Source organism: Centruroides vittatus, unplaced genomic scaffold (assembly GCF_030686945.1).
Source record: "Centruroides vittatus isolate TY-2023 unplaced genomic scaffold, ASM3068694v2 contig_459, whole genome shotgun sequence".
Classification (NCBI taxonomy): Eukaryota; Metazoa; Arthropoda; class Arachnida; order Scorpiones; family Buthidae; genus Centruroides; species Centruroides vittatus.
Genome location: NW_027122255.1, coordinates 915405 through 936684, shown reverse-complemented (window position 1 = coordinate 936684; position 21280 = coordinate 915405). Strand labels below are relative to the sequence as shown.

The 21280-nt window shown below is 32.2% G+C and overlaps 1 protein-coding gene and 3 non-coding genes across 5 annotated transcripts in view; 2 read left to right on the top strand and 2 right to left on the bottom strand.

The window, feature by feature from the left end:
• The window catches only part of LOC136977430 (uncharacterized), a 105854-nt gene that overhangs the window by 80532 nt on the left and 4042 nt on the right, over positions 1-21280 (top strand). For both annotated transcript variants that reach the window (XM_067272917.1, XM_067272916.1), the window contains one exon: positions 20037-20233. In XM_067272917.1, coding sequence (XP_067129018.1) covers positions 20037-20233 — 197 coding nt within the window. The remainder of the gene's footprint in view (positions 1-20036; positions 20234-21280) is intronic.
• TRNAR-UCU (transfer RNA arginine (anticodon UCU)) lies at positions 7735-7807 on the bottom strand. The gene has a single exon. It is a non-coding gene; the product is annotated as a tRNA-Arg (tRNA).
• TRNAR-UCU (transfer RNA arginine (anticodon UCU)) lies at positions 14214-14286 on the bottom strand. The gene has a single exon. It is a non-coding gene; the product is annotated as a tRNA-Arg (tRNA).
• Positions 18932-19004, top strand: TRNAR-UCU (transfer RNA arginine (anticodon UCU)). The gene has a single exon. It is a non-coding gene; the product is annotated as a tRNA-Arg (tRNA).

Here is a 21280-nt window from a genome sequence, read left to right as displayed (position 1 = left end):
TCTATGGTAATATGGCTTTCACATTTGCATTAAGAACAACAGTGTTCAATTAATACTATGTTAAGTATATAATATTATATTTTAAGTGTATAAAATTTATTCTATGGTAATATGGCTTTTACATTTGCATTAAGAAAAACAGCGTTCAAAGGTTATGTGAGAAGTTATAGAGCATTTATCTCTAATTATAGCGATCCGAGTATTTTACTTGAAAATATTAGAGGTACTATTTATAGTATTTTAACTAATAATGATTTAATTTCGAGAATGAAATTTTTATTAAATTTAAAGATAAGATTTATAAAATATTTGGAGGATGAGATTATTACTCAAGACATATTTTTCTCCAGTCGGGTAGAACATATTTTATCTCAATATATGATCAATGAAAGGTTAACAAATGCTTTCGACACAATTTTAAACTTCATTGATCAGTTTATTAAAAATGGGTCTGGGTGGATTATTAAAGAAATTATATTTGTGGATATTCATTTAGGAATTTATAAGGCTGAGAATGGGGGGTGTGCAGGGGTCATCCTACCCAAACGTCTATCAAATAAGCATTGTTTGTTGAATATTAAATGTAGTGATAATTACTGTTTTTTATACTGTATAATTGCTAGTTTGTATCCAAATACTAATAACAAAAATTCAATTTATTCGTATAGGAAATTTTTGAAATATTTAAATACAAATACTCTAAAATTTCCAGTAAATATTAAAAATATCCCTTCATTCGAAAAAAATAATTGTTTGAAAATTCAAGTATTCGGATACGAAAAAGAAATAATTTACCCTATTTATATAAGTAAATATCAATTTGAAAAAGAAATTAATTTGTTATTATATAAATCCCATTATTTTCTAATTAGAAACTTTAACAGACTATTGTCTGAAAAATCAGGGATTAGAAAATTCTGTCCCCGCTGTCTAATAGGCTTCCAGAGAAGCCATACCTTAAACGAGCACATAAAATTATGCTCTAATTATAAATATCAAAAAGTTTCTACTCCGACTGGAGAAAAGGCGATTGCTAAATTTAGTAATTATGAAAAGCAATTATATCATCCTGTAGTGATTTTTGCAGATTTTGAATCAATTCTAGAGGAAGTTCACGTAGATGCTGTAAATCTAAATTCTAGTTTTACTAAAACTATTCAGATTCATAAACCTATATGTTATTCTATTGTTATTATTGAAAATGATGATACTTTATTATATTGTAATTTTTATTGTGGTAAAGATCCTATTAAGCATTTTTTATTTGATATTCAGAATCAATTAAATATTTTATTAGATAAAATAAATACTTATGTAGAAATGAATATAGATACTATTCCCGATAATTATGAACATCAGTGTCATATATGTGAGGAGGGGTTTAATAATGATGATATCAGAGTAAGAGACCACGATCACCTGACAGGGAAATTTCGGGGAATGTCCCATAATCACTGCAATTTGAATTATAGATTCAAAAAATTTATTCCCATTATACTACATAATTTTACAGGTTATGACTCTCATCTGATTTTCAAAAATATCCCCCCAAAACTATTTTCGAGAATTCAGATTATTCCTGTAAATTCAGAAAAATTTACAACGTTTACTCTAGATCATTTTAAATTCATTGATAGTTATCAATTTTTAAATTCCTCGCTAGATAGATTAACAGAAAATTTAAAAAATGCAAATTATAATTTTCCTATTTTTAATCAATTTTTCTATAACAACAAAAATAAAAATTTGTTAAAAAGAAAAGGAATTTTTCCCTATTCTTATTTTAAAAACGAGGATATTTTATACGAGAGATGTTTACCCCCAAAAAAATATTTTTATAATGAATTATCTGGAGAAAATATTAGTGATGATGATTACCAGCATGCAAAATTAGTTTGGGAAAAATTTCATTGTAAAAATTTTAAGGATTATTTAAAATTATATCAATATGTTGACACTTTATTATTAGCTGATATATTCCAAAATTTTAGAAAATTAAGTTTAAAGTATTATAATTTAGATCCAGTATATTTCATAACAGCTCCAGACCTAACTTGGAATTGCGGGTTAAAAATGACAAAAATCGAGCTAGAATTATTTCGAGATATTAATATGTATCTTTTTATTGAGGGGGGGATGAGAGGGGGGCTATGTCTCTGCGGAAAACGATTTGCTAAAGCTAATAACCCTCTAATTCCAAAAACCTATGATAAAAATCAACCACATAACTATATCATTTCGATAGATGCTAATAATCTCTATGGATTTGTAATGAGTTCTTATTTACCTGTAAATAATTTCAGATGGTTATCTGAGGATGAGATAAATGCTTTAGACATTCGTAATATCCCCGATAGAAATGATATAGGCTATATTTTAGAAGTTGATTTAAAATATCCCCCAAATATTCACCAGCGTCATAATGACTTACCACTAGCTCCAGAACACCTCATCATTCCTTATGATTTATTATCAAATTATCAAAAATCAATATTAACTAAATTAAATTTAAAATATAATAATAATAATAAGAAATTAATTCCAACTCTTTTTGATAAACAAAATTATGTAATTCATTATAGAAATTTAAAATTTTATTTAGAAGAGGGGTTAATATTAACTAAAATTCATCGAGTGCTCGGATTTAACCAAGAGCCCTGGCTTAAAAAATATGTACTTTTTAATAACAAAAAACGCCAGGAATCAACAAATGATTTCGATAAATCTTTTTTTAAATTAATGAATAACAGCTTTTTTGGGAAGACCTGTCAAAATGTAAGGAAACGCTTAAATTTAAAAACAGCTACAACTGAAAATCAATGTCGGAAATATTTATCCCAGATATCTCTCGAAAATTTCCAAATTATTAATGATAATCTCACAATTTTTAAAATGAAAAAAATTAACTTATGTTTGGATAAACCAATTTATGTAGGGTTTTGTGTATTAGAATTAAGTAAATTGCATATGTATCAAACATTTTATAAAATATTTAAAAATAAATATGGTGAAAATGTAAATTTATTATATACCGATACCGATTCACTAACGCTTCAAATCCATACAGATGACATATATGAGGACTTTAAATCATTTCCAGATATTTTCGATTTTAGCAACTATCCAACTACACACAAACTATTTGATGTAAGGAACAAAAATAAACTAGGATATTTTAAAGATGAGACATCATCTAAACCTATAATAGAATTTTGTTCATTAAAACCAAAAATGTATTCATATATTTTTGATAATCAAAATAAAAAAACAGCTAAAGGAATTAAAAAATCCGTTGTTAAAACCTTTCACCATGAAAAATATAAAGAAGTTTTATTTAATAGTCGACTATTGAGAAATCAGCAGTTTGGAATTAAAAGTAAAAATCATGTTGTGACAACATATCTTCAGAATAAAATATCACTCTCACCATTTTATGATAAAAAATTTATTTCTGATAATGGTATAGATGTGACATCGTTTGGGCATTATAATTTTTATATTTAAATTCTTCCAGATTTTCTGATATCATCATACCCTCAATACGGTTATATATTATTATACAAGAGGAAACGAAATTCAAAAACTTGTTTAATACATGGTGTTTCGAGTAAAACATATCTTTGTTTAAAACAAGCTGTGAATAAGGCCGGATTATTTAAATTACCGGAGAATAAGAAATACTATTGTAAATTTTTTATACTAACTAACCAGATAACAATACTGTTATGTAATAAGAATTTTATAAAATGCGGTTGTGTTAATTGTAGTAATCAACTGTAATAATCATTACTGTACTTTTTTAAAAATGTTGTAACCAATAATATGTTTATGTAAAAAAAAAAATAAAAACTTTATCCTAATATCGAATTTTTTTTATAGACTACACATACATTACTTCACTGGAATGGAAAAAATTCTCGAGTTTACCCATGGATGAAAATAACATCAGACGTTTTAAAAACTTTGTTAACTGGGAAATTATAAGCCAAAAAACTGATTTAAGTCGAGACTTCATTTCTGAATTTGCAGATAGTTTAAACTGGGAATTAATATGGAAAAATTATATATTCACTACTACATTCATCAAAAAACATATTAAACATGCAAACTGGAATTTAATTTCTGAACATCAAGTATTAGATGAAGAATTCATAGATAATTTTTCAGAATATCTTAATTGGGATAAAATAGCAAAATTTCAGCTTCTCTCTGATAATTTTGTTAAGAAATATATTGATAAATTAAATATGAGAATAGTTTTAAAATATCAACGATTAAAAACAGATACACTGAGGGAATTAAAAGATTATCTCCACTGGGATTTAGTTTCTCGCTATCAAATACTGAACGAAGATTTCATTCATGATTTCAAATATCATCTTTTCTGGTGTTACATTATAAAATATCAGAAACTAGATCATAAATATATTACCGAAAATTCTCATAGTTTGTTAGTCTATATACTTCAAGATATTAGTAACATCGTTGATGACATAATGGATCGGTTAAATAAATTCGACGAAGAAGAAGAAGAAGAAGAAAATTAAAAATCTGTAATATTATATTAGATTTTTTAAAAATAAAAATTATTAAATCTTAAAAAGAGTCAATTGTATTATCTAGAAATATATTCTGATATTTCTAACATCATTAGTAAAAACTTACATCTTAAAAAAGAGCACAGGATTTTACTTCTGTTCTTCTTACAAAAACAAAGGCATATGAAGGCATTGGTAAAGAAGTGCTTCAGGTAGAGAGGCTACTTCAAGGATGTTAGAAAGGTGAATTTGTAATTACTCTAAGGACATTGCAAAGAATTTTCATCATCTATTTTAAAGCCGGGGTAGATATAAATCTCTCATTTAAAAAAAAAACAGAGGCTACTACAAAAACGTCTAAGGTCATTAGGGATGTGGGAAAGAATTTTCAAAATCAGGGTATAAGACAATTTTTATAAATAGAACCTACTTCACAGATGGTGGGGAGGGATTTTTGTAATTATCTTGAAGTAGGAATTCTAACAAATTAAACTTTATTGATGAAGGGAGATGGGTGAGGTAGGAATTCTAACAAATTAAACTTTATTGATGGAGGGAGATGGGTGAGGTAGGAATTCTAACAAATTAAACTTTATTGATGGAAGGAGATGATTATTAGATGGGTGAGGTAGGAGGGGAATTATTTTTTGATGCTGATAAGGAACAATTTTTGACTTCACTTCAGAGTAGAGCGTAATCCTCTTTATTTTTATAACCCAGTTTGTATCATTCATTTACATTAAAATCTATATTAATTTAATTTTATACCCCAGTTTGCATCGAATCTATACTACTAATGAGGGTAATGGAGGAAGAAACGCACACTCTTCTAATATTAAACAAAATACCCGTTTATTTTGTGATTAAAGGGGAATACATCAATTAACGTATTTGGAAGTATTTATATCATCGAATCGAATTATTAAACCGCGTCTCGAGTGAACGGAGAGAGAGAGTTTACAAAACATCGCGAGCAGGATAAATACCTTAGTGATCCTGAGATTTGCACAAAGTCCGAGGAACGAGAGTTCGCTTGAAAATAAGAGTCAATGGACTGTAGATAGATGGGATGGACGGCTTCAACGGCGGGAGATGATAATCCACGGCACACACACACTTGACAGTTGTCGAAACTCTGTCTCTCTCTCTCTCTCTCTCTGCGTCATCTTCGTTCGTTTTTCCTTTTATTTCGGGATCTTGGGTTCGAGATTTTGTGAAGTACGTCAAGGGTGGAAGTCCTTTTTGACCAATGGTGAATTACATGATATAATTATTTTTCAACAGTTAACTCATCTTCTACAAGGAAGTATTACCGTGGGAACGATAGTTTATGATTAATTTTTACGAGAAAATTTGTCGGTGTTTTTCCGTTTTTTGTTTCTGTGTTTGATTTAACCCTAACTGTCGAAAAGCGGTTGGCAAATAAAATAAAAATTCGTTATTCTTATATTCGAACCTTCACAATATATTTTACTAGAAATTAAATGATTGTTGTAAACAAGGAGATTCAAAAGTTTCTAAGCTACATAGAAGAGACATACGTATATATGTACAGGCGCAATGCAACATGAGACATGTAATGGTGTTTTTCATGTAAAGGGTATTTCAAATTTAGCGCCTTTTTTAAAAATAAATAAAATATAGATGGCGCAGTGAATTCGTCTGGGTATTTTGACAGTTAAAAAGTGTGATGTATGACATTTATAAAAATGGCTTCGTACACGATACAACAACGCGTTCAAGTTGTTGAATTATTTTATGAAAATCAGCGTTGAAAATGCTGCTGGTAATGCTGTAACAGTGTGGTGTTCGGTATCGCGAGATGTTAACTGAACTTTTGTGGCCCGAACTGAATGATATTGATCTAGAGAATATATGGTTTCAACAGGACGGTGCAACACCTCATTTTGCTAATGAAACAATTGCTTTGAGACAAAACTTTCCTGAAAGAATTATTGCAAGAAATGGTAATTTTAATTGGCCACCAAGATCATGTAATCTAACACCATTGGGCTATTTTCTTTGGGATTATGTAAAAAGCCAAGTCTATAAGAACAAACCACAATCGATTCCTGAACTGAAGGACGAAATTATTCGTGTCATTGGTGAAATAGAGCCTCAATTATGTCAAAATGTCATAGAAAATTTTAACAAAAAAGTGAACCACTGTGAAGCAGCAAGAGGTGGTCATTTGTCAGATATTATTTTTCATGTATAAATGTTATAACTGATACTCCAATTACCAATGAAAAGTTTTTAAAAGTTAATGCAAATTATGTATTTTATTTGTTTTTTAAAAAAGGCGCTCAATTTGAAAGACCCTTTACTTGTGAGAGCCCGGACTTGAATCAAACAAAGGAATAATGAAAAAAATATTCCCAACAAAAACAAAATATCAAAGGATATGATTATATCTTTTCCCACGAACTTGCTTCCTTGTCCGGAGATAACACATCTTTTGAATGATTCACTTTTGACTGTATCAGGAACCTAACAAAATAAATCGCTATTGGACATAGAGTTTAACACTACCAAAGATGGGCATGAGAAGAAAAGAGGAGGACCTCCAGATGAAAGAGAAAAAGTGATGACAAAAAGGGAGTTTGCTGTCTTCCAGAGTTGGTTACTCCTCTTTTCTCTCCAGAAACTCGAATACACCACCTATCCTGCCAATCATTGCCTAGACAAATGCCTTGGACTAACCATCTAACTATCTGAACCTTCATCCTACCAACCTATCATCAAATGATCCACATCAATCTACCTGATGTCCAAGATACCTGACAACCTACAGACCAGATGTCCTCCAAACTATCTATTTGCTGGGTATCCATGACATCAACCTTTCTCTAACAAGCAAGGAGCCAACCTCCTTGGTTACTTAAATATATAGGTATTTATCAGCATGTGACTGAATGTAAACGCTCTCTTGTGGTTAAGGACCAGTTATAAAAGTCCTAAGAACTCTATACTGAAATCCTGACTAATCTCCTATAACTGTAATTATATGTATAATGCATATGTCAATAAACGGGTATTTGTTTGCATTAAATCTGCAGTTGAATGGACTACTTTTGGGCATGCTGTCTCTCAGACATCCTCCATCCCAAGAATTTTTAAAGTTTTTAATTTTCGAATCTCAAAGAATCTGTAAAATGAGATAAGTAAAATGCAAAACTATAAAAAAAGTAAACTACATCCCTGCCGGGACTCGAACCCGGGACCTTTGGATTAGAAGTCCAACGCGCTATCCACTGCGCTACAGGGACTCGCAATCCTTCCTGCTCTCAAAGAATAAATTATGAGTTAATCACATTTTGTACCCCATTTATATAAATACCTCTATTATGTGTGTGTAAAGATGTGCCGGTCAGATGTGTAGCCCGCAACGTAAGAATTAGTTCTTCCCTTAATAGCACACCTATACCCTTGAATATCAAGGGTAGAATAGTGATAAGTAGTAAGCAATAGAATATCCATAAATTTTTAGAGAAAAGAAGAAAACAATATGCCTTACAAAAATTTACTACCTGAGATACCAGATTTAGTCGGAAAAACCCTCGGAAGGGGAGTGTAGCTGCACCCTGCGCACCCCTCCTAAATTCATCCAGGTGTAAGATTATGCTTTTAATTCGCGAATACAGTTGATGTCAAATTATCATTCTGTGTGGTATGTTGTGGGCATAAATAAATGAAAAAAATTATGCAATACTTTCTGTAAAAATTAAGTTACTTTTATTTTCGTTACAAGTTGCAAAATCTTTCAATTATTCTGGAAATGGAAGTAGGTTTTCTCTAAACAGAAACTGTATTAGTCCGGGTCCTATGTTACAGTACAAGTATGCAGAATACCTGCATACTTCAGGAAAACTAGGGAGTGGTGAATAAAGCTGGAAATAGACCTAAATGTAGACCGTCAGTACAATTTATCACTCGTAGTTTTTTCAGGCTTAACTCCGAAAATTCCTTTGCTACGGAGCCGATAAACAGACACGCAAATATCGTAATACTGCAAATCGTACTGGATAGTAACGTATCCAGAATTTTGAAAATAGTGGACAGCACTCAAGGCACAATCTCCAGTCGTTTTTCGAAAAATGGTCGTCAGTTATTTTAAAACTATTTTAGTTACTTAATCTTACCTAATTGAAATCATGCGATTCGCAGAATTATATTTATTTTTATTGTAAAATGATAAAGCTAATTGCTTGGATATCAAGGAGCTGCTGCAGCACGCATCATAAGTATCCCATGAATACGCCCCTGGTATTGGATACCTGAATGCGCTGAATCGAACTGAATAGCATTTTGCCAAAGATGCCCTTTTATTTTTATTCTGTGATACTTTACAAACTTTCTCTATACTTTATCATTTTATTTAACTTTTATTATGAAAAAGAAAATCGGGCTAAACTGCTCCGAACACAAGACATTTTGTAATAAGGTCTTGGAATGAGACAATAAGCAGAAAAACAAGAGAATTGTGCTGCGGACTTCATCCACTTTGAAGTACGTTTTATCACGTTTCCGAGTTTTATTTTTAGTTTCAATAAATGAAAACTACGCTACTTTGAAGACCCTGATTTTCTCCAATAGGATTTCAAACTTCGTCAGGGAGGCGAGAGGCAAGCTATCTACCTCTGTGAACGCTCTCCCGTAGGCTAAGCTAACTTGATAAGTGATGTTTCTGGGAAAGATAAATTTTTATATCATGTTATCCACAGAAACAAAGTATAAGCATAATTGTATCCCTGATCATTCAAGTGATGAAAATCCATGTTAGTTTTCCTATCCACATCTTGGGAATGTTATGAAATTTACATAAACATTTTTATTTTGTATGCTGATAACACGTTATCAACAAATGGAAAATTATTTGAAGCAGTCTCTTACGAACCAACTTACAGAAATTTACTCGTAAGAATTGAAATAAAGAAAGCATAATGTAAAATTGTCCACTGGGAAAGGGGGAATCAGTTAGACTCAAGTCACGATGTATTGTACAAGGGGTTTAGAACACCTGAGCCGCCCCTAGGGCCGGGCAACTGGGGCAACCGCCTCGGGCCCCGCACTTAAGAGGATGCAGCATAATAATGTTTTATAATTAAAATGTAACAACTTGTATTTGAACGTAAAACTTCATTTTAAAATATAATTGTAAGGTACACTGGAAAAATCTCACGAATCTTGATTTCTTGATACAACTTTGCTATTAATTAATTATATGATCTACAAGAAGAATGACTGTTTAATGTATAAATTCAAATATATTTGTTTTTATTAGTGTTTTATTAGTAGTAACCTACCAACAAAACTAGGCGCCATGTCAGGTTGGTGTAGTTAGCATAGCATAGGACATTTATACACTCGAGCATATTGTAAGCTAATAAATGTTTTAATCGAACAAATTTATGCTACTCAATGGTATGTACTTTTTTTTAATTTATAAAGACCGTGATAAAAATACAAATTATTTAAGTGGTAACCAGAAAAGAAAACGTGCCGAAAATAAAAAAGATTTAGAAAGTCGTCAAAAAGTCTTTTAAAATATTTTAAAACTGATAACGAAGAAAACGATCTGGCTATAGCTAGCACTAGTGTACAAAATAAAGAAGAGTTACAAATTATATACAAAGAATTACCTTCATTACCGAATGAAGATAAAGTTATAAATGATAAAGGAGATCAAGAAATTTTTTTTCTTTGCGCAAGCGAGGAAACTAAAGAATTATCAACCATATTGGAAGACGATCCCGGAATAAGGCCATCACACCCCTCTGAAAAATCAGATTATTATTAATTAATAAAAACATTGTTCGAGTAACAAATTACGATTTTCCCATAGATGAACTAGATAGAAACTTTAATGTATCTTAGGCCTACTATACAAAAGTGCATTTAAATAGAGAATAATATTGCAGAAACTGGCTTCTCTATTCAAAATTAAAAGATAAGGTATTTTGTTTTTACTGCTATTTATGTCCTAACCGATTGTCAACATCATCTTTTGCATTAATAAATTTTTTAAAATCTAAAATGGGAGCAAATAATATTTGTGAAAAAACTAATATTTCAAACAAGTTAAAAACCGTAAGAATAAGAAAACGTAAACATTGAAGTGAACTCACTCAGCAATATGTAAATCAGAAAAAAACATTCTGTTTTTTTCTGAACGTTTATTTGATTACGGAGGAGAAAGAGCAGATGAACGTGTAAATGATCCAGAAAGAAATTTCTACAGAAATTATTTCTTAGCAATAACAGATCAAGCCATATCTTCATTACAAGAAAGATTTGAACAAATTGAAAATCATATTAATATTTTCGGTTTTCTTTACAATATTCCGCTATTACGAACAATGAAAGACGACCAACTTAAAAAGTTTTGCACGGATTTAGATTTAAAATTAAGGCATGATAATAGTGATATAAATGGAGCCGGTTTATACGAAGAAATTGAATTTTTTGTTCGATCTGTATTATGGTGAAAATGCAACACCAGTGGGGGAAGGTGGGGCAGGATGAGGACGTTAAGGTTTGAAAAGTCATAACATGGCAACCACTTTAATGAGAACAATAATTTTTTATTCTCACCAACTACAACATTTGTAATATATTATACACCCATACAAAATTTAATTTTTGAAAAACGTTTTTAAAAACAAGAAAATTTAATATTTTAAAATTATATGTAAATGCACCATCTTGCCCCACCCATGGGGATGAGAATACAGTAGAACATCGATTATCCGACCCCCGATTAACCGACTCATCGGTTAACCGACCGCGTTCTGGTCGGCAAATTCAAATGTCCGCTAGTGATGTGGCGCTACAATATTTAGTTATGTCTTGGCTACTTTAATATTATTTTTGTTAAATTTTTGCATGTTTTAGCTGGCAGCACTGGCTCGACCATGAAAGGGAGGCTAGTATTTAAACCTGGCCTAATACACTACTAATAATGTATTTTTTCATACTTTTCGGTTATCCGACTTTTTAGTTATCCGACCAACCCCAATCCCCAATTAAGTCGGATAACCGATGCTCTACTGTATTATTTTTATACACAAGGGCAAATTAAAATGGTTAAACTGTCGTTTTCTTCAATATTGGCACAAGAACAGTGTGCCCATTTATCACAACGGCTACATTTATTATTATTTTCCGAATAAATAAATATAAAAGTTTGAACTTACTCGTATTTACTTTACCAGACGATACTGTCACTTCGCGCATGCTCAGTTTCGCTATTTTGTAAGCAGACGATATTTTTTTTTCGTGAAAAAAAATTTTTCATTTCGATTATTATCTCACGTTTTATTTCTTGTTAAGATAGTATTTAAATTTAAAAAATGCTTTCATAAATAAAATAAAACGTAAAAACGTAAATAATAAAGTAATACTGTATAAATTTATTACAGTTAGATATGATTTAAAAGTGGAATATTTCATTTTCTATAAAATGATCATTTTTAAAATTATTATTTTATATTCGAAAAGGTGATATAGAATTATCAATGACAACGAATTTAAAACTAGTTCACTGCACTGTATTGCAGTGCCTCTAACCAGCAGCAGAATTCGTGGCCAACCTTGGGCAAGATGGTGGGGACAAGATGGGGTACCACCGTCTTGCCCCAACGTGCACTTTTCATACTGACTGCAAACACGGGTCAACTTTATTTCAAAACTAAACAATTTCAGTTTCAAAAATTACTTCGAATACCTTTTTTTTTTTTTTTTTTTTTTTTTTTAACTCTTTCCGCCCTGTGGGCACTAAGAGGGCCTCTTTTAGTAGGCCCATTATGGGTTCGGCCAGGCCCACAATGGGGCGACCGGGTGGTGAGGGACGGGGCCCGACATATCCGAACGGACCACCCCCCGAAAAATTCCTGGGGATTATTCGACCCGTTCGGATTCGATCCCGGGTCCCCAGAGCGGTAGGCTGCCACCTTTATTTCAAAACTAGACAATTTCAGTTTCAAAAATTACTTCGAATACCTTAACATCTTCATCTAAAAGGTAATGTAAAAGTTCACATTAATACTTATTTTGTAGAAACTTTGTAGCGGGCGTAAAATTAGATGAAGTATTGCTGAAACATGGAAAACTGTCTTACTTCCAAACGAAGAGAGCGATTCGGACGTTCTCTCGTCCCGTGATCCTTTTTGAGGTTGACATTTAGTTCCCCAAATAACAGCTAGATGAAAGCGCGTTAACCACAAATAAACAGACGTCCCCGTCTTACCCCATGGTCTCATCTTGCACCACCTTCCCTGCAGTGCTTGAATATGCTGAGAAATATGCACGACTCTTTTCCAAATCTGGCCGTTTGTGTAAGAATATTATTATCAATTCCGATTTCAACAGCATCGGCAGAACGAAGTTTTTCTAAATTAAAACTAATTAAAAATTATTTACAGACAACAATGTCACAGAAACGATTAACAAATCTGACACTTTTAATCACTGAGCACGAAATATGTGAAAAATTAAATGCGCCGATTTAATAAAAGGTTCTGCTGAAATAAAAGCTCGCAAAATTAATATTACATAAAACAGTGCGAAAGGTTCATTTAAAAAATAAATAAAAACAAACACAATCTTAAAAAAATATTATTTTTACACTTTTTGTTTTATAATTTCCGCAATTTTATTTAAATAAATTTTTGAACAGTTAACGTTAATTACTTTACTTATTAGGTTTTTTTACTAATACTTTTTTTAGAAAGAGCCCCGCGATTTCAGTTTTGCCCCAGGCCCCGCAAAAGCTAGGGACGGCGCTGTCTAAGAACAGTATGTTGGTGGTGATGTTGGACACACCGACCCAAGCACCTTTACAAACGAAATCCGTTTTTGATATAAGACGAGAGTTACACTTTCTTATGGGCGGGTATCACTTTAACGAAGTTTGAGAGGATTTCGCTGGTTCTGGTAAAGTTCTTCAAGTGTAGATGGCCCCGGAGCGGATGGAGGACGATGAAGATGGAGGAACACGGACGGAAGAACGGAACTTCGGCGAGGATGTTGGCACAGATAATAGAGAGGTGTATACGGATAACTTTGAAATCGAAAAAATGACAGAAATTCGCGCTTTCTCCTTGAAATTCGGGGAATTTAAAGAATTTCATTCCCGAATTCATTATTCCAATTGGTTCCGATTCCCTCTCGTCGTTTCTCGATTGGTCTCTCCCTTCGTTTCCAGGTGGAAATAAGATCGGATCGGATCATGAGAAAGGTATTCGGTATTCAACTGGACTCTGACCGGGAGATGACGAAATTTCGAAACCTGCGCTCGTATTTTAAAACATTATGGTTTCCTTCCTGGCATTTTGGAATATTTACTACTACACGCGACGTTTTTCTTTCGTTAAATTTCCCAGTTTTCCGATTCGGTTTAACTTCGATCATTTATTTGTACACGAGTGTCAGAGTTAAAGTTTGACATTGATCTATTCTCTAACATTAATGAGAAGTGTTAGAAAATTGTTTCATAATATAACTTTCTCTTTTTATATAATAAAAAGGATGAAGTTATATTATATGAAAGAAATTACAAATCTACATACTAAACGAAAATAGGCCTACGAGATAATTGTAGTTTGTTATTAATACAGCAAGTGTTGTCAATATGTGCATAAGCAAAATCACATTTCATAGTTTTAATTATTAAACCATCCCTGCCGGGATTCGAACCCGGGACCTTTGGATTAGAAGTCCAACGCGCTATCCACTGCGCTACAGGGACTGGCGAAAGTGTTCGTAGCAGACAACGTTTTTCTTCGAGACGTCGATTCAGATTTGCACTTTCAATGTTGAAATGATATACGAACCATCCTCGGTACGCTGCCAAATCATCATTGTTTTGAATTTTACAACAGGTTAAATACTTTCGTTTATTCAATATTTTCAAATCATTGACATCCTCTTGCCACGAAACGTGCTTTACACTGAATTAAGTTTCCGCTGTCGTGTATTTTTCGTTTAAAAACCCATCTTGAGATAATAGTACAGTATAACATTTTGGTGAACGATAAAAAATTTTTGGTGTTTGCTTTTCTTCTAAATTATGGAATTATCTTTTATTATCTTTTAAGGTTCTCTAAGACTAGGACCGCAGTGAACGCCATAGACAATCTTCCACAAAACTGTGGCTGTTTTGGGAAACGTAGAAGTCTACTCGTACACTTGTGTTCAACTCGTGTAATCGTCTCCCTACTGTACTTGCATGTGCCAATGGATGTCGATTGGTTTTTGTCAAAACTCGGACAACACTATATCGTTCTTGCTTTGTGCACTGCTGGAGAGGCGCCGCCATTATATCGGTCCGTTGACTTATATTCTCGCGCATCAACAGGGCTGACAGTCGCACTGTTGCCTTCTGATTGGAAGTATGTGTCAAAAGTACTACGCTATTGCTCATCCAACTTTCTATGGCAATTTTTCGGTTTTCCATTGAGCGTGTCTTATAACACGGGCATGGTTGTTTTCTTTCCTCATGTTAGCTGTCTTTCTTAATTCTTGTACTTCCAGAATTTGTTCGATAACTCTTTGATATTCTGTATTGATGTGAGTTTGAACTTACATATCAACTTTGCCTTCCTACCTTACCACTGGACTGTTCACTTATCTGCATGTAGTCTCTTCCACATCTATGTCGATATATACTTCTATGTCGGCTTTGGATTTTTGTCTTTTGTACTTTGTTTATTTTAAAAGGAAACACTCTCTCTTCGATGTCAACATCACAACTTACTGTAATTGGGCTGCAATTGTTTCAAATGCAGTCCTATAAATTCCTACTGTCGTCCGTCCGCTGTCTTTCCTAATCTTGTAAACGGTGTTAGATAGATGAAAGACGAGATGTAGAAACCTTAGAGGCGGGAGGCTTTGATTAACTATATAAGAACTTTCGATTCAAATCAGAAGTCATGTGATTTCAATTCAAAATTTTTCCCAGAAAGGGGTTAGATAGATGAACGGCACGACACCATTGCTAATAAAAAAGTATGATGTACAGGGGCATGACACTAAAGTACTAATTTGAGGTGGAAAGCATATATTTTAAATTAAATAAATTAAAAATATGATTTAAAATTTCAGCCTGGCATTGTGATCATGTCACGATAAATAATTGCGCGTTTTATTTGTAGTTCTGTCCCATAACTTACTATATCTACTTTTACACTTTTAACATATTTATTGAAAATACACACTTTTGCACCTTTCCACTTTAGGAATATATTGCTATACTCGACATTCGAAACTCTCAAGTCTTAGATTAGTACCTTGCGCTGTTACATCACTTCGTACGTTATACGATTGCTGTTGCCTATTATAATGATTCTATTTCTGATGTAGTGGGCTAAATTAATTGCGTCTGTCCACAATATCATTGATACATTGCCATTGTGAGACTAGTTTAGACATTCAGTCATTCTATTTTTCTTGGGTGTGTATGGTGTTGCTGTTTCTTCCAGTATTCCTGCGTCATGTATACATTTTTGCAATTGGGAGCCACAGTGTTACTCTTGTCTTATATCAAAAACGGATTTCGTTTGTAAAGGTGATTGGGGTCAGTGTGTCCAACATCACCACCACATACTGTTCTAAACCCCTTGTAGATCTTGACTTGAGTCTAACCGATTCCCCTTTTCCGGCGGACAATCTTACATTATGCTTTCTTTATTTCAATTCTTATGAGTAAATTTGTGTAAATTGGTTCGTATGAGACTGTTTCAAATAATTTTTCATTTGTTGATAACGTGTTATCAGCATACAAAATAAAACTGTTTATGTACATTTCGAGAATAAGTTCACATTATACTTTCTATACAGAAGGAAAAAAAAATTATTTTTTCTACAGAATATGTTTTTTTCTTTTTTTCGTGATACTTTTTTCTTCCATGTCAAAATAAAAATGAAGTTTACATCTTTTTAATAACCGAGTAGATTTTGGTTGTACATAGGATTTTAAAATCATAGTATATAGTAAATCCGCTTGAATATACTGTTTGTTTACATTTGAAATTTAACTATAATTTCATTAGGATAAATTAGTCAAATTAACATTTATAAATTAAAACAGTCTTCCCTCCTGCCGAGACTCGAACCAGGACGTTTAAATTAGAAATCCAACGCACTATCAACTGCACTGTAGGGATTCGTGAGGCGCTTTATAAACTCTTGTTGAATTTAAGTAAATACAACACAACGACGTGTTTCAGTGGACAACTTTTCAAAAATATAGTATAAAGGAAATGTTTTCTATAACAGTTAATGTGTCCCTCACTAATTTTCATCTTCTAGCAGAAGCTTCTCCATTTGGATCTTCGTCACGAAGTATTTGAAATTATGGACTTTCAGGTAGTATTCTCTTTGTACTTCTTGTAGGCGGTCATGAAGATAGATAGACAATATTTTGATATATTTATAACTTTTATTTTATTATAATATCTAATTATAAATAATAGTTTTGGTATATATATTTCTTTATTTTCAAAATTAAACATCGTCTGTTTCATATAATCTTTCATATTTAGACCGCCATGAGTTATTTGATAATGCCGATTGCTATGACTGTCACTATGTGGTGTAGATAATCTGTGCTTTTCTCCTTAGGAGTATGCGTTAATTATTTTAAAAGTTTACTCATAAGCTTCCAACGCGATTAGAGCGTAGATACTGTGTAAACGAAGTTTTAATATAGTCTTATGCTGCTGGAGAAGTAAAGAATAGAAATTTAGATAAAATATGTGTAATCCACTCTTGTTAGGAGTATTTACTTCATGTAACCTAACGAAATTTCTATCGAGATGGTAACGTATGTATTGGGTCTGGCATATGTCGCATAACATTCCCAAGATGTGGATGGGAAAACTAACACGGATTTTCATCACTTGAATGATCAGGGATACAATTATGCTTATACTTTGTTTCTGTGGATAACATGATATAAAAATTTATCTTTCCCAGAAACATCACTTATCAAGTTAGCTTAGCCTACGGGAGAGCGTTCACAGAGGTAGATAGCTTGCCTCTCGCCTCCCTGACGAAGTTTGAAATCCTATTGGAGAAAATCAGGGTCTTCAAAGTAGCGTAGTTTTCATTTATTGAAACTAAAAATAAAACTCGGAAACGTGATAAAACGTACTTCAAAGTGGATGAAGTCCGCAGCACAATTCTCTTGTTTTTCTGCTTATTGTCTCATTCCAAGACCTTATTACAAAATGTCTTGTGTTCGGAGCAGTTTAGCCCGATTTTCTTTTTCATAATAAAAGTTAAATAAAATGATAAAGTATAGAGAAAGTTTGTAAAGTATCACAGAATAAAAATAAAAGGGCATCTTTGGCAAAATGCTATTCAGTTCGATTCAGCGCATTCAGGTATCCAATACCAGGGGCGTATTCATGGGATACTTATGATGCGTGCTGCAGCAGCTCCTTGATATCCAAGCAATTAGCTTTATCATTTTACAATAAAAATAAATATAATTCTGCGAATCGCATGATTTCAATTAGGTAAGATTAAGTAACTAAAATAGTTTTAAAATAACTGACGACCATTTTTCGAAAAACGACTGGAGATTGTGCCTTGAGTGCTGTCCACTATTTTCAAAATTCTGGATACGTTACTATCCAGTACGATTTGCAGTATTACGATATTTGCGTGTCTGTTTATCGGCTCCGTAGCAAAGGAATTTTCGGAGTTAAGCCTGAAAAAACTACGAGTGATAAATTGTACTGACGGTCTACATTTAGGTCTATTTCCAGCTTTATTCACCACTCCCTAGTTTTCCTGAAGTATGCAGGTATTCTGCATACTTGTACTGTAACATAGGACCCGGACTAATACAGTTTCTGTTTAGAGAAAACCTACTTCCATTTCCAGAATAATTGAAAGATTTTGCAACTTGTAACGAAAATAAAAGTAACTTAATTTTTACAGAAAGTATTGCATAATTTTTTTCATTTATTTATGCCCACAACATACCACACAGAATGATAATTTGACATCAACTGTATTCGCGAATTAAAAGCATAATCTTACACCTGGATGAATTTAGGAGGGGTGCGCAGGGTGCAGCTACACTCCCCTTCCGAGGGTTTTTCCGACTAAATCTGGTATCTCAGGTAGTAAATTTTTGTAAGGCATATTGTTTTCTTCTTTTCTCTAAAAATTTATGGATATTCTATTGCTTACTACTTATCACTATTCTACCCTTGATATTCAAGGGTATAGGTGTGCTATTAAGGGAAGAACTAATTCTTACGTTGCGGGCTACACATCTGACCGGCACATCTTTACACACACATAATAGAGGTATTTATATAAATGGGGTACAAAATGTGATTAACTCATAATTTATTCTTTGGGAGCAGGAAGGATTGCGAGTCCCTGTAGCGCAGTGGATAGCGCGTTGGACTTCTAATCCAAAGGTCCCGGGTTCGAGTCCCGGCAGGGATGTAGTTTACTTTTTTTATAGTTTTGCATTTTACTTATCTCATTTTACAGATTCACCCTGAGATTCAAAACTCTCTTTACATAAAGGTTAACAGCTCACTTTATTATGCAGTCACAAATCACACAATGTAATTTATGTAAGTGTGACTTAATTGAATGCACAAATAAATACCAGTGGCGTGTCGTCCATGAAAGCAGTGGAAGCGCCGCTTTCTTTGTATTTTTAAAAAACATAAATACATATTCTGCGATAATTTTCATATTTTAACGTACTCTGAATTAATTAAAACCAACATTTTATTATAACCGCATTATGTATTTTATTACAAATTTCTGTACATGTGAAAAACACTGATAAGATTGCTATTGTATATTCGAATATAAATTCGTATATGCATGTTCCCAATGGAAGCGCCGTGTTGTCGAATACGGGACAGCTCCCACGGCGAAAATGTTTGAATGGTGTAAAGCAGGGGCTCCCAACCTTATTGTGGCGCGGGCGCATTCGAGATTGCAAAAAATAGTTGCGGGCGCAAATAAAATAAACAAAAAGTTAAATATTGCGTTCAAACATCGACAAAAAAACCTTTAAAACATTTTAAATGTTTTTTTGTCGATATTTTATTATTATTTAACTGCAGTTTGAAAACAGTGTAAATATTATGTTTTTTTATTATAACATGCATGTTGACAGCCGGATAATTGAGAGTGCAAACCACTAGTGTATTACTCTGGTAGGCTAATCAACCTTGACTGAACACGTGACAGGCATAAAAGAAAGGTCCTTTATTACCTTCAAGGCGAAAAACTTCTTAAAAATTGGCCTTAAAATGTTTAAATATTAAAAATAAATATTGTAATATATAATTTAGATAAGTTTTTATTGTAAAAATATAGTCGTTAAGTTCATTATTGCGATAGATACTGTATATTTTTTGAATTGTAGCGCATAAATATTATATTGACAATTTCTATAATTTTAGGTTTATTTAATACAATTTCATAAAAATTAAGCATAATTATTTTCTTGTCCAGAAGAAAATTCTTTGATGAAACGATATTTAAAGAGAAAACAGAAACTTCAAAAATCTTGTGCAAATGCCAAAATACGAAACAAATATATTCCTCCGAAAAAGTTGATAAGTCATCAAAACGTCGCTTTAAATTTATTGAAATGTTGCATAAACACACGTCAAACTTTTCTATTTAAACATTTCACCAACGAAATTATTGTAAGTCGATTTTAATTTTGTATTTTCATTTTAAACTAAAATTTTAAAAGCTTAATTTAAAGAATATTTTAATAAAATGAATTTGAAATTTTCGCTTTAATACAGTTTAAGACAGCACAAAATTTAATTTAAATTAAATCATCTTTCAATTATTTGTAAAGTCCTAACGACCTTTCGATTGAAAAAGTTCTAAACCAGAATGCAAATGAATGTTTTCGCAATTAGCTTCATATTCAGAATAAATTTAAAAAATGAAACGAAACAATGTTTCTATGTAACCATTAATATTCAATAATAATCGTAAATCAACGGTCGGATGGCCGAGACAAGGCCTAGAGGACCTGGAATCGAATCCAGGCGAGCAAACTTTCCAGAAACGTTTTAAGGATACCATTTGACCTGGATATATCAGGTCCCGCCCCTTACTACCGAATACATTGATACATTGTAAACTGGGCCGAACCCAAATGGGCTTACTAAAAAAAGGGGTCCTTTTAGTGTCGTTAGAACGAAAAGAGTTTAAAATTGGGAAAGTTAATCAGCATTTTTCTTGAATTATTAACATTTATATCTGTCTGCTGTAAAAGATAATCCAAGATAAGTGTAATTGATTATAAATTCTTAAAATTGCGTTATTATTGCGCATTTAAATTAATATAATTAATTATATGGATGTTATGCCAGGAATTCATCATGATTATCTTTAAAAATGAATTTCTATCATCAATCATTCTATCATAAATGTTTGTGCTGAAACAAATGGCTAAAAATTATATTTGAATATCTACTTTTCAAGGGGAAAAAATGAGTTTTTTCAATAGGAAAAGAAATGATTAAAATTATATTAAAAGTTTATTTAACAAAGAAAATATTTCAATAAGTTAGAAAATTTGCTTGTAATGACTTATTATAAAAATTGTACTGTATTTTAATTTTAACAACAAAGCTTATGCAGAATTATAACAAAAATCCGGAAGCTGGACAGAGAAAATTATCCAAAATGCTCTCTGAGTAAATTTTACTCTGGATTTTTTAGAAATTTATCTA